The 21,557-nt window shown below is 36.2% G+C and overlaps 1 protein-coding gene across 2 annotated transcripts in view; it reads left to right on the top strand.

Annotated features, from left to right (window-relative positions):
* Window positions 1-21,557, top strand: part of CCSER1 (coiled-coil serine rich protein 1) — a 628,033-nt gene that overhangs the window by 149,299 nt on the left and 457,177 nt on the right. For both annotated transcript variants that reach the window (XM_021550301.2, XM_021550303.3), the window contains exon 5: window positions 4,804-4,924. In XM_021550301.2, the coding sequence (XP_021405976.2) occupies window positions 4,804-4,924 (121 nt within the window). The remainder of the gene's footprint in view (window positions 1-4,803; window positions 4,925-21,557) is intronic.

Raw genomic sequence — 21,557 nt, 5'->3', positions numbered from 1 at the left:
CTAATATACTGAAGGAGTTTATGATGTATCTGCTCTTCCTTTTGGTTGGTTGGTGTGTTTGTAGTTTGGGTTTAGTTGGCATGTTTGTTTTAGCAAAAGCTCTGTTTTAAGTATAACAGTACTTTGTCCTGAATTTCCCTTGTCTGAGGAACCTGTGTAGGGGTTACATATTTTGCAGCTCTTGTCCTTTGTTCAGAGCACCTCAGAGGGTGACTCATTTCCTGAGCCTTTTCATGGCAGACAGGTATTTAGGGAACCATGTGCCAAAGTGTTATCAGTGCCTGCAATGAGAATTGGTGTTTCAGAGTTGTTCAAACATAATGTCTGGCCTGGTAGTAAAAGGGATGTGGGATTGGATATTTGGCATCCAGATGTTACTCCCTCATGCTCTAGTCCCCTGTCTCCTACATGGCAGCTGACTGATCTTTCAGGGTAAAGCATTTAGTGCCTTCCATACTCTCCTGGCTGCTTGCTTAGTTTTTTACCAAAACGGAAGGATTTTTGGTCTAAAACAGCATCTGTTTCCAGATTTGATCTGTCTCTGGAATGATGAGAGCTGATAATTTAAACTTCATAGGCATAAATGTAAATACTTTGGATTGTCAGGATAAGTGCCCAGATTTCTGAAATCCAGAAATACTTCACTGTTTGTCTCCCTGTGTCATGATTCCCTTATGCTTCATTGCACACTGCATGTGGACATTTCCCTTCTGTTTTCTCTAAGCAGGTAGTACTTGCTGCTAATTTTATCTTGCATCGTGTCAAGGGAGACTTTTTTTGATAGCTACCACTGATAACCAGATTTTCTTTCTCCTCAATTAAAAAAAAAGGCGGGGGGAAGTGTGTACAATTAAGTGTTTGAAATAGATGATGTAAATTACATCTCTAGAGTTTAAAAATCTTTTTATTCTCTGGAGAAACACATTCTATTCAGTAGCTGTTGAAGGCTTCCTACTGTCCTACTATTTAGGGAATTAAAAATTTTTCACTGGTTGGTTCAAAATAGGAGTAAAGTGTTTAATTAGTGATTCTCATTGTTCTTGAAAGAAACAGCAGACACAAAAAAACCCTAATGTTTTTCTTCTCCAGATGTAAAGATCTGTTTTGATAGTGAATGATGTTCTGGGACTGCCTAAACCATCTAGAGTAAATCCAAGCCAGCACTCCTAGTGATAAATATATGGGGTACTTTTAAAACACTTGGCGATGGAAGAAAACAAGCTGCATGCATCATTAAACTGAAGGATCTGGGGAGAAACTGCAGCTTCAAAAGTAGTACAGATTTTTTATAATAGTAGTCTATGAAGCTAAGACTGTTTGTTTCCTTTTCTGTTGAGCTGTCCTTTACATGACTTGTAATTTGTAGGTAGTGTCTTTTGTTCCACTAAGAAAAATATGTTTCTATAATGATAACACAGATATTCCTCTGGTTGTGTTATTTCACTACAATTATTAGCTTGTTCATGTAATGGTTAAATTGCGAATAAAGGACAGAAAAATGCCATCTCACTTGCATGCAAATTGCTTTTCTTTTTTCTGAAGGTATTCAGTGTATAACACTTTCTGAGATACTAATTGTTAGTTTCTTAAAGAAATTGCTACAAGTAGTACAAAGTAGGCTGATTTTCCCCCTTGTTGATAACTTGTACAGTTTTTTACACCATTCTGCATCAGGAATAATATAGAAGGCTGAGACAGCTGATTACATTGATGACTTTGCCAAGCATTAATTCAAATGACTGAAAATTCTGCTTTCCTTACCAATTCATATGGGAAGGCTAAATTTTTCAGTTCTTGCTGGATGTTAAGGAGCAAGTTTGATGCGTGAGAGGATTTATGATTAAAAGGAGTGATCCCTTAGAGTAATTGTTTTTCTGATGTTTGTGATAGTTTGAGGATTGAACAGATTTCAATTCATAAAAGTACAGACGCGTAGGCATGTGTAGACATCATGAATGGTCTTTTTTGGGGTGATATAAGCCACTTGTAGATTAAAAAATGGAGTCGTAGAAATGAAGCTGCACTTAAGAGTTGAGCTTGGAATGTAAAATGCAGTCTTAAGTAAAACAATGCCTGTCCCCATCAGTGTTAAAGTTGAGAGTCCACATTCAAGCACGTTCTCATTATTTTAATGAAGGTTATGAACAGGTAGTAAGAGCATACACTCCAGTAGGTGAAAATTGCTTGCTGCTGTGCCATCACTACTTCATGACATTTTAGTTAATTATGCTGTCGATAATGACTTACGACTGTGCACAGAGAATTGAGATAAAAAGGAGAAATTGCAGTGATTTTCAAAAGTGAGACCAAAGAGGATTGCTGTCTAGAATGGAGGGATAATGCATTCCATGAGCTGCAATCACTGGATGACCACTAGGTTTGTCTTTAGCTGTAAATAAGGGGATTATACAACACCTGTATAGCATTAATTATTAAACAAAAGCAATTTCACAGTTTTATTCATTAATGAATTTTCTGTAAAGAGTGGGAGACTAGCAGTGTCTTCTTGTTACTTGTGATTCCCTCATTTATCATTTTTTGTAGCTACTCTGGTGGACAGTGCCTGATCTAACAAACCCTCCCCTGTGATGCTTGTCACCAGACCTTTTACAAGTTCTAAAGTAATAACTTGATACTCTAGTAGTAATGCAGGTCTTCTGAAATAAAATATGTATTTGTTTCATCCTTTATGCTCTCTCAGTGTTTCTGGCTAAAATTCAGGTGTTGAATATCAGAGGTACACTCTGACAAGCCTATTTTTTGGCAATTCTTTGACTGTAAATAAACGGACAAAGAGACATAAATGTTCTTTTTTTGTACATACTCAGTCACTGGTTGTTTCATAAATTACTTGGTGCCTTCCAAGCAGAATCGTACTAGTAGATGGTGTGCTGGTTGTACATAATATAGTAGGATGTAAAGTCACCAAAAATTAAATTTTTTCTTAAGCTGTCTCTTTAGTTCAATGTATTTTGCATTAGTTTTATCTTAATCTGTTGTGGATCAAGCTATAACAGAAATTCTGCTTGCATGCCTGCAGTCAGTATGGCAAGTTCTCTTTGTGTATGACTGTCTTTTGGAGATGTGTGTCTGATAGTGACAAAGTATTGAGTAATGCTGGTTCCAAAGAAAAAAGGAAGGTAAGGTAAGATACTAGGCATCTTAGGTGGCTTAGTCACTTAACGCAGTGTGCACATTAATATTTAAAACACAAACATAAACAATACTGGACAACATCAGATTAATTAAATGCAATTACAAGCACTCCCCAAAAGGTTTCCTTCCTGACAGAGCTGCCTGTGCTTGAGTCTTTTGTGCTGCTTGCTGAATGTCTCAGAACTGCTCAGAAAGAACAAAAAGACCTTTATAGAAATATCCAGCCCCAACCTGACTTGTTCTGGTGGTGTTTCGGGGTGTTTGTGTAGCACCATTGCGTCCTGTTGGTATGTGCTGAGTGTGGGCTGAGAGTAAGTTGTGCCCTTGGGTTTTAAAATGGTACAGTTAGCTGTTCTTGACCCAGTCAGGTCAAGATAGGTGAAGTTTTACTCCAGTTTTCTTTCTTTTGTAAGGGGAGCATAGGCTGTGCCAAAGGTATGTTGTCTGTGGGCAATAAGGGGGCACATGCTTGTGAAGACCATAATAATAAATCAATGTCCCAGTTCAATTCTCAGCTGTATCAGGCCTGCATAAATGTATGTACTTGTGAAATGTGTTCTTGCTGGGTTTGAATTGCTCAAAATTTGCCACAGTCATTCTGGTTTTACAGGTTATGCTATTGGCTCTGTAGACATGTGTTCACTCTGTATGAAAGAGTTCTGTATGTTATAAAATACTGCATTTCTTTCTGTTTAAACACGGGCTCCCACATTTCTTGCTTGTATATAATACATTGAAGTACCAAATGTAAGATAAGAAGCTGTCATGCTTTGTTCAATGAAACCAACTCTTAATTCCAGCTTTCATTTGTTTCATGCCTTGGCTGTAAAGGCAATCTAAAGCTTCAAAATCAGTAGGAGTCATCACTGCTAGAAGCTGAATTACTAGTGACACTTAAAATTCACATTTTAAGAATGTTCATGAATTGTAATATATATAATTGTCTGTTCAGAGGTCAGAAACTTTTAGATACTCATTTATTAGTTCTATTTGAGCCAAATGCTCAGCTCAAGTGCATGATCATTCTTCTAGCTCTAAATACTGCCTAATTTGTAACATTCAGCACAGTAATTCAGATACAATTTTTATTAAAAGAAAGCATGAGTCAGATATCAGATATCACTTCTAGCCAGTTTGGATTTGGCCTTTTTGGAGTAAAATGAGTCATAAAAGTGAAAAATAAATCACTAATTAGATTTTCTTAAATCAGTTTTCTTAAAAAATTCTGAACTTTCTGAAAGTGGGAGGTTTGCCTGGAAACCACTTATTATTTCCACCCTTATGATGGTGTTGAAAAATAATTAAGAAGTGACTCATACTATGATGTCATTTATGAAATATAGGTCCTTTTAGGACTCAAACACACCAATGAGCTAGAGTAGGCTGAGAGCAGATCTTGTGCTAGGTAAAACTTAGTGAATGATCAATCAATGGCAAAAAATGTGGGACGTAAGCACATTAGAAAACACAACTCAACAAGGAAACATGAAAAATAATAGCATTTTCATTGCATGTGACCACAGTGAAGCCTGATTAATTATTTGCATTTGTATTTATCACAGTATGAATAGATTTTTTCTTCATTTTTCTTACTTTCAAGTGCAAACTGATTTCAGTGGTTAACACTGATACTTTTTATCTTTGCAGTGTGCCGGGAAGACTCATACCAGTCAATAGTGTCATGTGCGGCTGTAGTACTCGCCCCTGTAGAGACAACAGTGGATACAAGGAAAAAAGAACAGATGATAATGCCTGATGTGTTCAAACAGTGAGTTATTCAAATAACATGATCTTTTACAATTGCAATTTAAACACCAGGCCAGATTCCTTCTCATGGATATGCATATACACCCTCCTTCTCTTTCCTCTAGGCTTCATAGGTGTTTCCAAAAATAGAAACTGGCCTGAGGCTAAGCTGCTGCTTTTGTTCATTAGCCTACATTTTTTCCCAAGACTTTTGGTAATGATATATATAAAGGCAATGAGCCTTTATATGCTGAGAAACTGACTTTTAAACAGGTTTGATAAGGTGATTCTTTTTGTTCAAATAGTCATTTCATTCTTGCAAGTAGTTTATTTTTATAAAGAAGGTGATTTGTAAATGCTCAGCTCATCTGCTATATTTCAGTATTTTCCAGTGACCATTTTAGCTCTGTGGCACAAGAGGCATCTTCAAAAGTGTGGTAGTGCATTCTTCTAGGGAAATTTTGTTTACTTAATTACAGTGTATTTTGTTATCTTGCATTAGATGAAAATCAGAGTATGTGGTAACATTTGCCTTGCAATACCAGGCTGGATGGTTATTTCTTAATGATTGAGTCCTTGGAGAATAAAAGTAATTTTGTTTTAATGAAAAGAAAGAAAACACAATTATAAGGCTTTATCATAACACAAACTTGAGGTCTGTGCCTTTTAAAGTGTGGAAGGTATTAAAAATATGACAATGGATAACATCATTCCTGTTCATTTATGTTTAATTTTCTGCTTCTCTTGGTATGTACAAGTTTAGCTTTAACATTGTCTGTGGAGTCCTGGCTTACATGCCTATTACCGTAAGAAAATTAAAACATTACCCCACATCCCTAAAATCCCTGAAAAATCCAAAACACCACTGGTGGATTAGAGTAGATTAGATGGGTTTTGATCTTGCTCCAGATCTATGACTTAAGTCTGTATCTGGGTGTGGTATCTTTTTCAACATGGTGATAAACCCATTTCATCTAGACTACCTCTACTCAAAATTTAACACAGTATGTTACCTACTCTCTAGATATTACTGCAAAGGTCTTGTGTTTGAAATGCTGTGGGCATCAAATTGTTATAATGCTTCTGTTGTGTGGTTCTCTGAATACCAAGAGATTGGAAAGGCAATGGTCTACAGAATACTGTGCTGAAATCCAGAATAATCTTTCTGGTTAGTTCACAGCAGCATAGAACATTTTTTCTTGTCTTCACTAAAAGGGAAACCTGCACTGTTGTTTGATTGGCTTTTTCATCTACTGTGATGAGATTCTCTTATGAATTCAAAGTAAGAAACTCTGATATCTGTTTAGCATGTGCTGAATGAAGTCATCTACCAGATTTTTGGCATGTTTGTTTTTCTTGTTTTTTTACAACCTGATTAGTGTTGTCTTCTAAGAACACAGACATAACTTTTCCTAAGCAGTCAGAGGTCTCAGAAACATGTTCTAACCTCTGCTACTCTTTCAATACTAATGCTTATACAACCTCTGGCTCTGGAATTCTTTCAACGAGGAACAAGATAGTGCTTACACAGATTAAATGTATTTTAACGTCTCGATATAAAACTATATCAGTGCACAAGTGTCTTTAAGCCAACATTTCTGACAAATATATTTGAAATTAAGCAGAACCATCTTGCTGGAAAAAGATTGCAACTGGAATTTGGTAAATTTTGTAGAAACTTTCAAAGTAATTGTAGGGAAGTGAAAGCAGGCAGCTTCAGGAAAATCTCCAACATTAAGGATGAAATATCAGCATACTGATCTTGCATTTCACCCTGTGCTTTCTACATGGAGATAGCTTTCTTCATATCTGGTTAATGGAAGCAAAACAGATCCTAATTCCTGTGTCTAAGTATCCCAGTGTCATCTGTCTCCAAGGCAAACATGCCCTTGGTGTTTGTTGAATTCTGTGGACTGTAATGCAGACTCCATGTATCTGCATGTGTGGATTATCATTATTGATACTCAATTCATGTGGAAAACAACATAGATGCTTTGATTTTTATGCTTATATTTGTGTATCTATACAGTTTTGACTTGCTTGTCCAAAAATTGTGCATATCACAGAGGGCTGAGCAGTTGCTAGCCATCGAGGTCCTGTAGAGAGAAGTTTCTGCCTTCAGGCCCTACAGGGACAGAGTGTGTTTAAAATAACTAATGCTTTCTAAAGCTACATAAGAAAGTCTGTAATCCAAACCAGATAAAATGCATATTAATGATAATAAAATGTTAAACAGTTACAAATAGCTAAAAATAATTCTCTTGTATGGCACAGTAAAATTACATCCAAGACATTCAGGACACAAGAAGCTGTGAAGACTGGGCAGGGAAGTAAAAGAAAAAGCTCTTAATGCTGCTTGTATATAATATTTGATTAATGATGTTATTTTGTTTTAGAAAGAAACTGTTTAGTGGCTTTAAATAATGTATTTGCCTAATGTATTTTTTTTGTAAGCAGCAAATGGTGCCAGAAGTGGTAGCAGCAGACCTTAAAGAGATTTTAAGTGTCCATGATAAGTTCTTGTCAGGATTGCAGGAATAAAGGGCCAGTTTTTCCCCCTACCCTGTGTTTATTCTTGGTAGCTCAAACCATTTCATCGGGGAGTAATTTCATAGTGGTAGCCAGGTAATTGCTGACTTGTTGCTTGTGCACTGGGCAAAATCCCTACCTCAGCTATTCACCAGGCATGGATTTGGCAAGAGGAAGAGCACGCCTTAGTGATTTTTGTCTTTCCACTCCACAACAGGCATTGAGGCAGAAAAATCAATGGCCAGTGTGAGGTTAGGGTGACAAACAGGAAATGTGAGCTCTTCCTTATTTTGTTTTCTCAGCCCTCTACTTTGTCTAGGATGTTGCATTAGTTTTGCCATATTTTGTAGAAATAAAGGCCTTAGAAACCTCTTGCTGTCTTAATAGTTCAAGTTACTGAGGCCTCTTTCTGTTGCCATAGTGATACATCAGTCAGTTGTTCTCAAAGGTGTCCAGATGCTAAAACAATCGGAATATTTTGAACAGTGAATTCTGCTTACAGAGTCCTAATTTTAGTCCTCCCCATTTGAATTATAATATAAATAAATCAGCTGCTGGCACAGAGCATGAGGAATCCTCACTTCAGTTTCAAGTTCTTACAAGGCAGCATGGGAGAGGATACATGGCCCAGGGAACTGTATGTTATGCTTTAAATCAACTTAGCATCTGCATCACTGGCCAAACTCTCGGGCTGAAAGGTCAGCCTACAAGGGGCAGTGTGGAAAAAGAAGTGTCTGAAGACACACGAGTCTTGGAGCAGATAGTGTTCTGCTGTGTGATGTTCATAGGTAAATGCAGAAAACTATTAATGTACTACTAGTGCATGAAAAAAGTATAGTGAAGTTCAGGTGCACCATTTTAAAATCAGATTTAAAGTTAAGCTGATAGTTGTGCACTTCATTTGATGTGTTTCTTTGGATATGACTACCCTGCAGTTCAGAATCGTGATGGCAGCATGCAACCCTCTGAACTGTCTAATTTAAAGGTGGTTTCTGCATTAGTACTTCAGTACTTCAGTCATATTTCTGATTTTGATTTTTACTCAAAGGTATTATTTGCTGTAAAAGTGTTCTTGGAGCTACAGATTTTATTATGTCATGAAGCAGACACAGTAATTTGACAACTCTTTTTCATGTCAGAAATATTTTCCTGAGTTGTAGGAGAGATTTACAGATGAAGAGCCTAGAAAAATGATAGGATGAGTGGCAATGTTTTTAAGCTGAAAGAAGGTAAATTCAGACTGGATCTGAGGAAGGAGGTTTTTACAGTGAGGATGGTGAAACACTGGAGCATGTTGCCTAGAGAAGTTGTGGATTCCCCATCCATCAAAACATTCAAGGGATGTTGGATGGGGTTCTGAGCAACCTGATCTAGCTGAAGGTGCCCCTGCTTATTGCAGAAGGATTGGATAAGATGGCATTTAAAAGTTCCTTACATGTCACCAATCATTTGACAGTTCTTCAGACTCTTTAAGATCAAGTTGTTTTTTTTTTTGTTTTTTTTTTTTTTTTTTTTTTTTTTTTTCTGGTAAACCTCTCAATGAGCCTATGTAGTGAGTCTTTTCAATATTTTGTCTCTGCCCAAGCTCTTTCATTTGAACCTTGCAACTGTACTTACCTGAGCAAGGTTCTTAAGTGTGAGATCAAATACATGAGAAAGCTTCTTGAAATCACAGTGACTACCTGGGTGATGCTAAGGGGGAGAGTTACAGCTCTAATGCCATTCTGTACAGCACTGTTTAGTGCAGATGCTAACCCAGGATTTCACTACTGATACATATTGGAATCTAGGAAGATTTTGGTGCATATGTAGACTGAATTTATTAGCTGCAGTAAGCATATTCCAAAATTTAGGAGCTTTTTTTCCGTTCTCAGAGTTTCAAGTTGTAGGTATATAATTGCTACATCAGAAGACTGGTAATCTTTTTGACTCTTGAAGCCTTGCCTAATTCCTTTCAAAAGAAATTCAAACCAAGCTGATTATGTATTATTCTTCACTTAATCAGTTTGGATTTTCCTTTCATTTTTTTCTCACTATGTTTTTTTTTTTTTTCATTTTTAGTAAATCCCAGAGAAGATTTTCCTTCCTCTCAAAGCAACAGTGATCTTAGATTACATCTGTAATTTTTGTGCTTCTGTTTATCCATTATTGAGAGATGCCTCTGCCGGAATTAAAGTGTAAACATGGGGTTGAGGTGATACCAGCAATATGTGTACATGCTTCTGCACAGTTTGCCAAATTCGGAACCCTTGTCTGAATGGATTACCTAGGATATGCCAGGCCTGGAGCCAGGCCACCCTGCCACTCCATCCTGTGCATATCTCATGGCAAAGTCCTTCTATGGCCTTAAAATCACATTTGCCTGTCTCAAATGCCATTTAAGTCCTTACAGCCCCTCAGTGATGATGTGAAGTGTGGTCTCTAAAACAGCTGCGTTGTCAGGCAGTGGTGTCCACATCACGATTCCTGTCTGCTCTAGCAATCCTTTCAAAAAGGCATCTTTCAGTGATGTGAAACAGGAATGCTTTTCACACTTATTTGGAAAAGCAGATAGAAGATGATTGTACTCTTTCAGTTTCTGGATGATTGGGACAATGGGCTTTGGAAGCATGTGTCACTCTTTGGGTGAGAGAATGCAGAAAAGAATAGGAATGGTCAGTGTTGCTCTGGAATGACCATACTTTGAATGCTGTGGTTCCAGCCCAGCTGAAAAACCTGAGACAACAGCTGGATTGCAGTATACTCTCCACCACTACATTTTAGTGGTAATAGGTAGGAGAGACAGCATTTATATCCATTTCTTTAAAGCAGATACTTTGAAATGGAGTAAACATAAACAGTGTGTTTATGCTGTCAGTAGCCTACTTCTGCATTCTTTTATCTATTTTGCTAGTTAGTCTTTAAGCTGTATTTAGCGACTTGAAAGGGAACTGAATATTTCTGTTTTCTGTGTTGTCTCTCATGTGGTCTCTTGTGCATCCTGTATTGCTTTTTGCACATAATAGGAAAAGAAGTTATTTTGCTGTACTCATGTCTCCTTTGAAATGGGAAACTTTCCAGGAAATAGTCAGATACAGCCTTTACACTTTTTTTTTTGTCTGCTAACTAGTTGAAAATACTACCTGACATTGCCTCTTGTCTAGGTTGCTCATGTTGGTAACTTAATTCTTCTTGCTTTGAGGAAAAACAGAAAAATGAACCAGACTCTGTTGTTTTTATTTTTCCCTATGTACAACCACTGCAAAAATGTGAATGATTTTGTAAAATCAATTATAGGTAACAGTTGTGCAAAGAAAATAAAATTGCACTGCAAAGTGAATATGGAAGAAGCCTTATATCTGCTTATAGAATGGGAGTATCATCAGCTCTCATGTTCCCTCTCAGTCACTGCAACCATCAATTTATAGGAGAGATTGACAGGAAAGCAATCTACAAATGTAATTTAAATATCTTATGCAATTGTTTGCAGCCAAGGGATGAAGCAGTTCTCTGCAGCTTAATTTGATCATGAGTTGCAAATGGTGAATGAGCTGGTTTTGGAGAGCCATTGACTAATTGCAGTTACTGTACTTACTATTTTCAATAGTTTGTAATTCAGCTGCTCTCTTTTTCTTCTGTGTGGTGGAGAACAATGTAGGAGGGAGAGGAGTGATGGCAGTTGTCCTGTGATGATGGTACATAGATTTTCTCTATAGCCCTGCCAAGGAAGCTTTGATCATTTGCAAGTGTAGTCATTGTTTGGAAAACTTCCTCTTTCCTACAACAAGAGATTTGGTTTCTAATACACAATTGACTGTGAATGTTTCAATCATTTCCCTAAAGTATTACTGATGTGGCTGAACTCAACTTGAGAAAAAGATACAGAGGTGGAATGTTAAGCAAGGTACTTAATGAGGTCATTTTGAATCAAAATGTGGAGGATCAAGAAAACGACAGCATTTTCTAGTTGAGGTAATTGTAACTGCAAAGTAAGATGAATGCATTGTATCATTGTGTAGCTAGTCCTCATTAAAATAAGAAAATTGAGGAACTATGTAGGGATAATACAACTTTGCTGATGGTATGTCTGAGCACCAGATGGTGAAAAGTTGGATAGAACTTTTTGAGTCAAAATACAGTTACTGTAATGTACATTGGCAGAGTGTGGCCAAAGCTGATTTAAAACATTGAACTGCGCAAACAAAGGACAGTGCACTTACTGTAATTGGGAATACAAATTTCCCCTGCTTCAGCAGCAAACACTGGACAACATAACTGCATCTACAACTACAGTTCCTGAACTAGATCTGAAGTGAACATAAGAAAAACATTGTCACCAAATCACAGTGACATTTGACATATGATACCATAATGTCATTCTAGATTTGGCCTTCACCCTAAAAAGAATGTCCTTTGGAGTAAGATTATCAATTTATCTATCAGATCTGAGAAATGTTTTTAATTTGTAAATTAAATTAAAATCTGTGCATTCCCTTTCATCCTTCTTTTCTCTGTTCTGCGTGAATCATCAGATTCTCCACTGGGCATTTCTGCAATAGAGAAAGCTTTAATTACATTACTTGCTTGGCCTTCATGTGCACAAATTTCCCCGAAAAAAATACATCAAGATAAGTAATTTTGCACTATTTGGTTAAAGAGTTTATTTAAAAATATGCCTTTCTTATATACATATATGGGCAGATGCTTAAGATAGACTGGGTTCCAGAGTGCAAGTTTTCTCCTGTATGTTCTGTAGTGTCTGGAAGTGTCTGCTTTATTTGCATAACTGAGAATTAAAAATCAGACTACAAACATCAACTTAATTCCAACGTGGCAGTCTGACACTTGGCAACCAAGAACTCTTCTAAACTGATGGCCTTGGGTATTGCAAAATATTGCAATATACTTTGCAAAATAGTCTTGGCAAGTACATTTTAATTAGAACAATGAACCATAAGACAGAGTTTTGAATTTTAATTTTGGGCTGAGATTTTTTGCTGTGTGATGAAATAGAAATTATTTTTTATATGTATCAAAACTCCTTGATATCTTGAACAATTCTAAAAGATATAGTTGAAGTAAATAAAACATTACCTGGTTCAATCAAGCTTGAATAGGATGGTTACTATAAGTAATGCAGGCAGAGATATTTGAGACAGGCTTAGGCAATTGAAAATCAATTATTTTATTTTGTCTGGACACATCTACCTGAAGAGCTGGTATTGTAAGTTGTAGTGTTAGTCACTCACAGCATTGTTATTCTAATAAAATAACAGAGTTTTCCGCTATCTTATGTGGCAGTTGCCTAAGTGCTGAATAGCACACCCATCCTCTGCTGGGATAACTGCAAAGCCACTCAGGCACCGTGTTCTTCAGAGGCAGGGCTACAGTGGGCCACGCAGAAAATGCCTTTGGATTTAAAAGAAGAGACAGACTTCATTTTTGTTCAGCCTAAACTCATGTCCAACATAGACACTCAGAACAAGCATTGCTACATCCTCAGTTTAAAATATTACAGGAGATCTACAGCTTTTATTTTCCAGGTACCTATTAAAAGGGGTGAAGGCACTTCTATTTGGGGCAGCACAAAGAGTCCTCTAAATAATGACCTTACTGGACTTATTTTTTAAGACAGTCTGAGTGTAAAGTTAGATAATATACCAGTTTTTAAATTTGTATTTCAATGACCAGTTCTTGTAACATCCTACGCTATTTGGGAAGCCAGTGTTAGTTCCTGTTGTTAACCTTGATGCCTGGTGTTGCCTAAGGAGAATTTGCTGTGAAGCTTTACTGAAGGAAGATGCTTTCCAAGTACAGAACCAAAGATTTGGGAACAAGTCTGCTTCACTCAAGTGGGGAGTGTGAGAGAAGTGCTAGCTATGCCCTTTTTATTCATTTTTCTTGTATATCCAAAATCTTCAAAATATACAAAAATTATTTTGCTGTAAAATTTGGGCAAATATAGTTGTTAAACTATTTTAAGCCTTTAACTCAGGCTTTCACTAAATGAAGTCGAAGTGCTTGGTCTTAGGAACCACTCCAGGAACAGAATTATGCTTTCTAGTGTGTAAAAGCATAGCCTGTTGCTAAACTGTACCTGAAGTTCTGTTTGAGACCAGTGGTTGTATATTATCCTCTTGCAAGGAAATTAGGGCAGGTTTGGGTCTGTACCTTTGTGCAGCAGAAACATCGGTCTGGGGTAACATTATGTAAATGCTGAAGAGATGAGAGTGGGGTGGTTGGGGAGGAGGGACCAGGGGATCATTTGTTTTTTAATTTAAAAGCCTGTGGTGTTTATATTAAGGTACAGCCTCAATACAAATGTGTTGTAGATTAAAACTAGAAAAGACAGTTCAAGTGCATAGCAGAAATATATTTGTTTCACTTTCACAGTAATTTAATAATTTCTCTGAAGCATAACAAAGAACAGCATTTCTTATTTCTTACTGTCATTGGAAGTGGGGAAAGGAGGGATGTCACAGAAAAACTAGGTACATTTGCATTTATAATTGCATAGTGTAACTATTGGACTGTTGTGCTGTGCTGTTTCACAGCTCATTGTACAAATCCAGTGAAAGCATTATCGGGTATTCTTTTGAATCTAATGTGTGAAAAATACCGGTATTGTTGTGGTGTTGTTACTGACCTATTGAGGGGTTTTCTAAACCAGGTATTTTGCAGAACATTCCTGAAAACCATCATCCTGTGCAGTGGTTATATTAGGGTTAGCTTTGTTAAAAAATACACTACTCTTAAATCGTATTATCATGACTTAAATAGGAATACCACTGCAGCAAATATAAGTTCAATCAGCATACTGCTTAAAAATATGTAGACTGTTTCATGGTGCTTAAGGTTGAGAGATTAGCTGTATCCTAGAGGGAAGGAATTATGTAAAAAAATATCTATACCTGCATGCTATGTTTCACACACTGTCAGGGGGCGTTAGCTTTTTATATAGAACAACTAAATACAGAGGGATACTCCAGAGGTGTGCATAATCTAAATATTAGTATTTCTAAGAGCATGATTTGGTCTGTTTTGCAGAGTAAAAAAGAGATATTAGAGAAGGACAGAAATAATTTTAAGAACAATCTCCTTATCCCCACCTCTAGCTCCAGTTTGTATTGTTCTTATTTATTTTTCGGGAGGTAACAAAGAAATAGGGGCAATATTCCACTTTCTCTACTGTGTATATTTTTCAGTGTATCTGTGAATAGCCCTGGGAGCAGTACTTTTAATAACCTATCAAAATCTATGTTTGCAGTGAATATTCAATATGTTATTTTTACTTGCATGGATTTACTGATAGTAGAAGTGGAAGACCATAGCTAAAAAAGGAGAAGTGGTGCTATTTCTCTTTCTTTATGTCCTCTTCACCCTCCTTTTTCTTACCAGTCAATACACTGACTGCATTGGACACCATATGGGATGTATAAAACACCTACAGCATAAAAAAAACCAACCAAAAGCAATATAGGAAATGGGGAGGTAAGAAGCAGAGCAAATATAAGTGAAAAGACTGTGCATCATCACACTAGGACACTTGCAGCTTTGGTGCAGTTGGATTAAGACATAAATTTGAAATTATATTGCAGTAGTGTTAGGCTGTGAAGACAAATGTTGCACTAAATAAGAGTGTTTTTAAAAGAGCCAAATGCTGGAAAAACTATTTGTACAGTTGCAAAGTGATACAAATGTTCTTTCTCCTGGGCTCCAGGAGCAGGATTAAGCTGTGTTATACTGAGGACATCAACTAGCCCAGCTGCTTTTTATCAGCAATAGCTTTAGTAGCCACCATCTAAAAAGATGTTTGTGAATATTTTTTGGTTTTTTGGTTTTCTTTTCCTGTGCTGAAGCTCAAAGTATTTCATGTGCTTCCAGGTCCGTTTACTAGTTCTTTGTGGATGTGGTAGGATTTCACTCCAATTGTTTTGTTTTGGTATTTTAATCCTTTCTTAATCATTACAAAAGGGAGTAGTATGTAGCTTTTGTTGCACATCAAAAAATATTTGCTGCTGCTACATTGATTAAATGTGTAACAGCATGTATTGCAGATATATCCACCTAATATTAGTAATAATCCAGATTTAGAGCTTTCCTCTCAGCAGCCCACAGCATCAGCTTGTGTACAGGTTCTATAAATGTCTTCAAAAAATGGGAAAAGAAAAACATGCCAATACTTTCATCATAAGCATGAGGTGGTATTTTCAAGAGCAAGTAGGTACGCATCAAAATATGATAGGTTACATCCCCTTTTTCCTCCCAGATCAACTCTTTTATAAGTTCAGTGCCTCCCTGTAATCCCAAGAGAATTCCTGTGATGAGCAATACAAGTAGGAGAGGGAAATACAGATAGGAGGTTACTGGGAGTGAGCTCCTGGGAAAAATCAAAGGAAGCACAGGCAGGGGGAATAGTGAGGTAGCTTTTAGGTAAACTTCCCCATGTTTTAATTAGTCATGCTTATAAACTATACTCTTGATAAAGCTCTTTATCGATCTGTTTGTTCATTTGTTTATGGAGAAAGCCTATAGGGTATTCATCCAAAAATACGGTAATGTTCCTCTAATTTGTCTAGTGATCTACTGCTCTATACCCAACCCTTTATTCAGACTTTTCAATACTGATTTTTCAGGAGCATTCCATCCTCACTTCTAGCTATTATGTTCTTTTGTAAAAGTGACATATTTATGTACAGTTTTTCTATGTGCCCAGATTGCTGCTTTAGAACATACAGAGTTAACATGGCTCACCTCTCCTGGCAGCCATAGGTGCAGAGTGACAGGGACCTTAAGTCAGAGTCACAAAGCAACCTGGAATAAACATTATGAGAACCAAGAATGAAAAACATAGTTTTGTTTTAGAATACATTTCTTGCTTTTTTAATTGCGTTGATTTAAAAGGTCACATGCACACAGTTTAAAGGGAGAGCAGAGGAAACAGAATTCTTTTTTAACAGATGAACTAAAAGGTGAGGTGATGTCAAGTTATTTTGTCCTACAAGAGCCCCTTATTAATAGGGCTGTGTTTTGGGCCCTTTTTTGGTCATACCTTTTAAAACTTAATCTAATATTGTAATCTTATTTTTGTATTCTTTCTCTGGACCTGTGTAAATAGAAGTGATTGATATTTTTGATTGGAAAATTTTAGATGGTCTATATAAATATTTTCAGAGATACAGTCTAGATAAACATTGCTATATTGATTATTTGTTGTCAGTTCTGACAAAGTCTGCTTCAGCACTCTAAAATAGGTAAATAAAAACCTCCTAATTTTCTTGTCCAAGGAATAGTGAACTCTGTTTGGGATAATTTATGGAGGAGATAGAAAATAAAATGTATGGGTCAGTGAGAAAGCACAGGTGTTCAGAAGTAAGATTACCTATTACTTCCTAAAACCTCTGCTGGTGTTGTTGGAACAAATACACATAAAAATAGTGTTTTATGTAGATGGACTTGAAATGGAACTATGCAAGTAAGGTGTGTAATAGTAATAACAAATACTATCTGCGAGTTCTCTACTTGCAGTTCTCTTAACTGTGCTGTAGATTCAAGTCAGAGAATAGACACAGTGCCAATACAAACCAGATTATTTAAAAAAACTTAAACAGGCAAATCATTATTCTGTTATTTATTAACTTAGAAATTACTTCTGTTTTTTTAAGATGTCAGCTAAAACCAGGAATACACTCACAGGGCTTGGAATTCAGTCCATATATGTAACAAAAATGGATGACAAAGCTGAGTCATAGTTCAAAAAGGGAGTCATTCATGTAGGGAATTTTGATATGAGCTCTAGCAAGGCTTGTTTTTCCTTCATATTTGAAGTTAAAATTCACCTGTTCAAAACAATATTTGATACATCTAGCTTTGTGCTACATCTACATTCTTCTTCCTGAATTATTTTATTAATGCAATACTACATACTTAAATGTAGTAAATGCCTTAAATTCAAATTAATGAAAGCAAACCTGAATTAATAATGAATGCCTTATAGACTTCAGGGAATCTGTAATTTATATGGCAAAAGAACACACTGATTCTAGCTACAAAAACAGATAATATTTGAAAAGGCAACAATTAAATACAAAGAATGGTTTTGGTTACTATGGGAACAGTTAAAGAAAGGTTTTTCAGCATTGCAAGCCACTGTGTGTATACAAGGGAAATTATGTTCTCTTGAATCAAAGAACCTATGAATGCTTTTACATGGGAAAGGCTAAATAATAAAAATATTTAAAGCAAAAGCTTTAAAATATTTCTGTATAATAGGTTGATGTTTTTTTTTTTCTCTCTTCCTGCTTTTCCCCCATTTTTCTGCCACTAATTTTTGGAGTTAAGAGGTTTTTTGAGTTGTGTAGCAAAAAGCGCTTTGCAAAGAGGATTAGTGAAAAAAAGAGCAACATGGATGAGCTATTTTATTTCTGGGTCTGTTTATAAGAGATCTAATCCTATTTCATAAATTTGCTTAGGTGAAGGCATTTGTACTGCAGGTTAACATTTTTTCTCACATACTTTTCTATTTATTCTTGTAACCTGGAAAAAATGAAGACAAGTTAGAATAGGAAGAATTAGGGAAAATTGTCAACTCTGTGTTTCACTAAAGCTGAAGTGCTTTCTAATGGAGTTGCACAGTCATGTTATCTATGCTGTACTTAATATTATTGCTAAGGCAGGTGTTAATATTTTCTTGTTTTGCCTTTTTTTTACTTTAATAATTATCATTCTTTCATCAATTTTTTTATATTCACAAAAATAAAAGAATGCTAGGTACTTATAGCATCAACTTTGCAGTAGAACAAATGTTAAAATACACAATATTTATATATATATAAAATATAATTTAGATCTTTTATACTTGATCTAAATCAGAGGGTTTGTTTATTGAGGAAACTTTAGAAGCTTAATCATGAGGAAAGCTCAGTCCTGCTTGAAAACTTTCTGAAAGACTTTGGATCATCTGAAATGATGATCCCAAGTCTTAGAATAAAGAAAATAGTAATTCAAGTGAATGAGCATATTTATTTTCATGATATGGCAATGAATTTTGCATGGAGAAGTTTCTTTGATTCCTTTTAAAATAAACTGTCTGAAAAGTGTGTTATCAGCTATTATTTAAATATGTGTTAAACAATACTGTGCTATTTCTGTGTATCTTTCAAACTTCAGTTGTGGGAATGTGCTGACACTGAACTACAATCCAGCAGTTATGTAAATGACACAAAATTTGTCATCTCATTATCTGTGCTTATTTGTGAGGTGGGGGCCTTCCTTGTGATCCTAAGTACCATACAGCTCTTTTATTTTTAATACTGAAGCAAGAGTAGATCTTTTGAGAAAAATATGTTATGGAGCACTAAGGAGATATACTTAAAAGTTGCAACTCTCTTTGGATGCAATATTTATTATGAGGTTAATGGGTAGCATTTTTTGCAGCTGTATATGAAAAAAAGAAGAAAGACTGTATTGTTGCAGGAAGTACTTCTGTATCCTCATAGAGAGACCTGGGAGTAACTGACATGTGTGTACAGTCATAGGTGAGGGGAAAGTCTCTAGATTTAGACCCATTTTTGCCGGTTTGGGACCCTTACTATGGTTATATTCAGGTCTTGTTTTTTTACAAGTCGTCAATAAAAAGGAAGGACATGTTCTGTATCTTGCAACCACATTTCATTTATAAAAACAACCTTTCTGGATTCTGCATTTTGGGGAAAACATATCTCTTCATAACTGATTTTCACTTAGACCAACATTCATTTGTTCAGATCATTTAATAAGTTGTAACTTCAAGTTGTTGTCAGGAACAAGTGAATACAGAACTGCTAGGGTGAGATAATGCTGGGTATCTCAGTGGTCTTCTCAACGTCCCCTATATTCATTGGCTTTGACATCCTCCTCCATGAAGAAGGACGCCAGTAAATTGTGTTACAGATGGTTTTGTACTGACTTCTGTCAGTCCTCTGTGGAATCTCCACTGAGCAACACTGCAGGTGGCATAGGCTCCAAATGTGTAGCTGCCATGATTTTCATGTGCTGTTCCACTGCCATCCTAAGCCTTTTCAAAGCCATTGAAAAGGTGATGAAATTGCTTATAATGGGGACTGAGACAAATCTGTTGTGCTGTCTGCAGACAAATTGTTGCCAGGACTGAAATGAGTTTAGAGCTCAGTGTTACCTGTTTGAAATCCTTGTCTGAGCTGTTTCCCATCATCTAGGCTGATGGTCATTCTGCTAAGCAGGGAAAAGAGCAGCAAGAACAGGCACAGCCTGTCCGTGGTGGCAGGAATGGGCACGGATGGGCTCTTCCAGCTGGGCAATAACTTCAGCAGCACTGACACAAGGCAGGGGCTGTTTCTCTTTGCTTGTTGAGTGCTGCTCCAAAGATAACCTCAGAACATGTCAGGAAAAGTAATAAAAGACAGACAAGAAGCCTGGCTTTAGACAAGAAGAGGCAATGAGTACATTTTTATAGATTGCTTCCTTTGTCTGGGTTGGAGAAAGCTGACTCAAGGCTAGCCACTACTGAGGCTTTATAAACAGTGTTACAGGTACTCTGGTGATTTGGGGCAGTCAATAATTTATAAAATGATAAGTTTCTTTTCAATGAAGCAAGAGTGACCTCACATTACTTAATCTTACGGGTAGTATTGGCCTGATTGGCCACATTTACCTATTCTCTTAAATAACCTTTGTAAAGTTAGCAAAGGGTAGAACAGATTATTCAAAAAGCTTACATTTGTACCTTGTTTTTGCTAACACTGACTGTGGAGAAAGCAGAAGTCTGTGGAAAGTCTGGTAGAGTCATTCTTATTGGACCAGATAACTAATTAATTCTTTAAAGTACTTGTTTATGCTTTTCATACACGTTCTTGAGGGATAGAATTACTTTTCCATGCTGCAATTTGCCTAAAGTTAAGTGAAGTAAGCAGTGTTCCTTAATTCCAAACTCATTCTCCCAAGGCCCTGAATATTTTCTAAAATATTTTCCAAATATAGCTTCCTTATTATATATAATGAAATAAAGTCAGTAGTAAATAGTCAAATGTAAGAGCAGAGATTATAAATGAGTTTACTTAATAATACATCATACTACCCTGTGATCATCCTCAGAGCACTAGCTTTTGAAGGCAGTAAGAATTTCAAATCTGTAGGGAAGATATATAGGTAATGCATCTTTACCTATATAGGTAATGCATGTATGGTTTTTAATTAACCATACATGAGATTCATAAAGGTCAGTTGTGTTGCCAATTTTTTTTTATATCAGGGCAAAACCACAATAATGATACAGGCTTAGAGAAGCCATGGTTATGCTGAAGGAATTTTATTTACATAGCTGCAATTTTGTTGGGGTGAATGGGGAGAAATAATTCACACACAGTGGGATGCCTGTTCCATCTGCATTAGATTCATGTGTACCTTGCCAATAAATCAGGCTGTCCAAAACACCTTTGCTGCTTAACCTTAGAGGTGTCTTGTCGCATAACAAGGAAGCTGCACAGATATTTCTTTATTAAATATATGCAGTCATGCCTGTAGGTGTCAGTGGTTCAATACAATGCCACAACAAGAAACCTAAAAGAGGTGAGCAACTTCCTTTGATTCCAGAAACAACAGCTAAAATAATTTCTTCACTTGTTAGCTTTACTAAAACATGGAACCTTTTACTTTGAATGAAATGCTACCTAAAGTGATTGAGTATGTCCAGTAGTGGTATACTATCAACTAGCTACCTGGAAATAATCACAGATTAATTATTTTTAGTAATTTCTTTTTTGGTTGATAGAGTTAATAAGTGTAGCAAATGGTTTTGTCAAGTATGGTTTACATTTTGGTTTTCTTTTTTTTTTTATTGCAACTTCGTAGATTTTCTAGGAAAGAAGTTGATGATTTCTCTGTTAGACTGAGTAATGCATTATGTAAGCATCCTTCATTGGTGGTGGTGAACAGAAGAACAAATGTTAATCTTTGTTCAATCATGCTTTTTTTACAAGAGGAATTAGCCTTTGATCATTTTGATAGAGCTGTTGTGTTTTATGAGGCATCTAATCTTGAATCTGTACTTGCTTACATTAGGACATTGTTTTCTAACAATGCTGTGTATAATGTGGTCAGGACTGCTGCTGAAAACATGCACTTCAGTCCTT

This window comes from Lonchura striata, chromosome 4 (genome assembly GCF_046129695.1).
Source record: "Lonchura striata isolate bLonStr1 chromosome 4, bLonStr1.mat, whole genome shotgun sequence".
NCBI lineage: Eukaryota > Metazoa > Chordata > Aves > Passeriformes > Estrildidae > Lonchura > Lonchura striata.
Note: the sequence above shows the minus strand (reverse complement) of the source record. Positions and strands in the feature narration are given on the sequence as shown.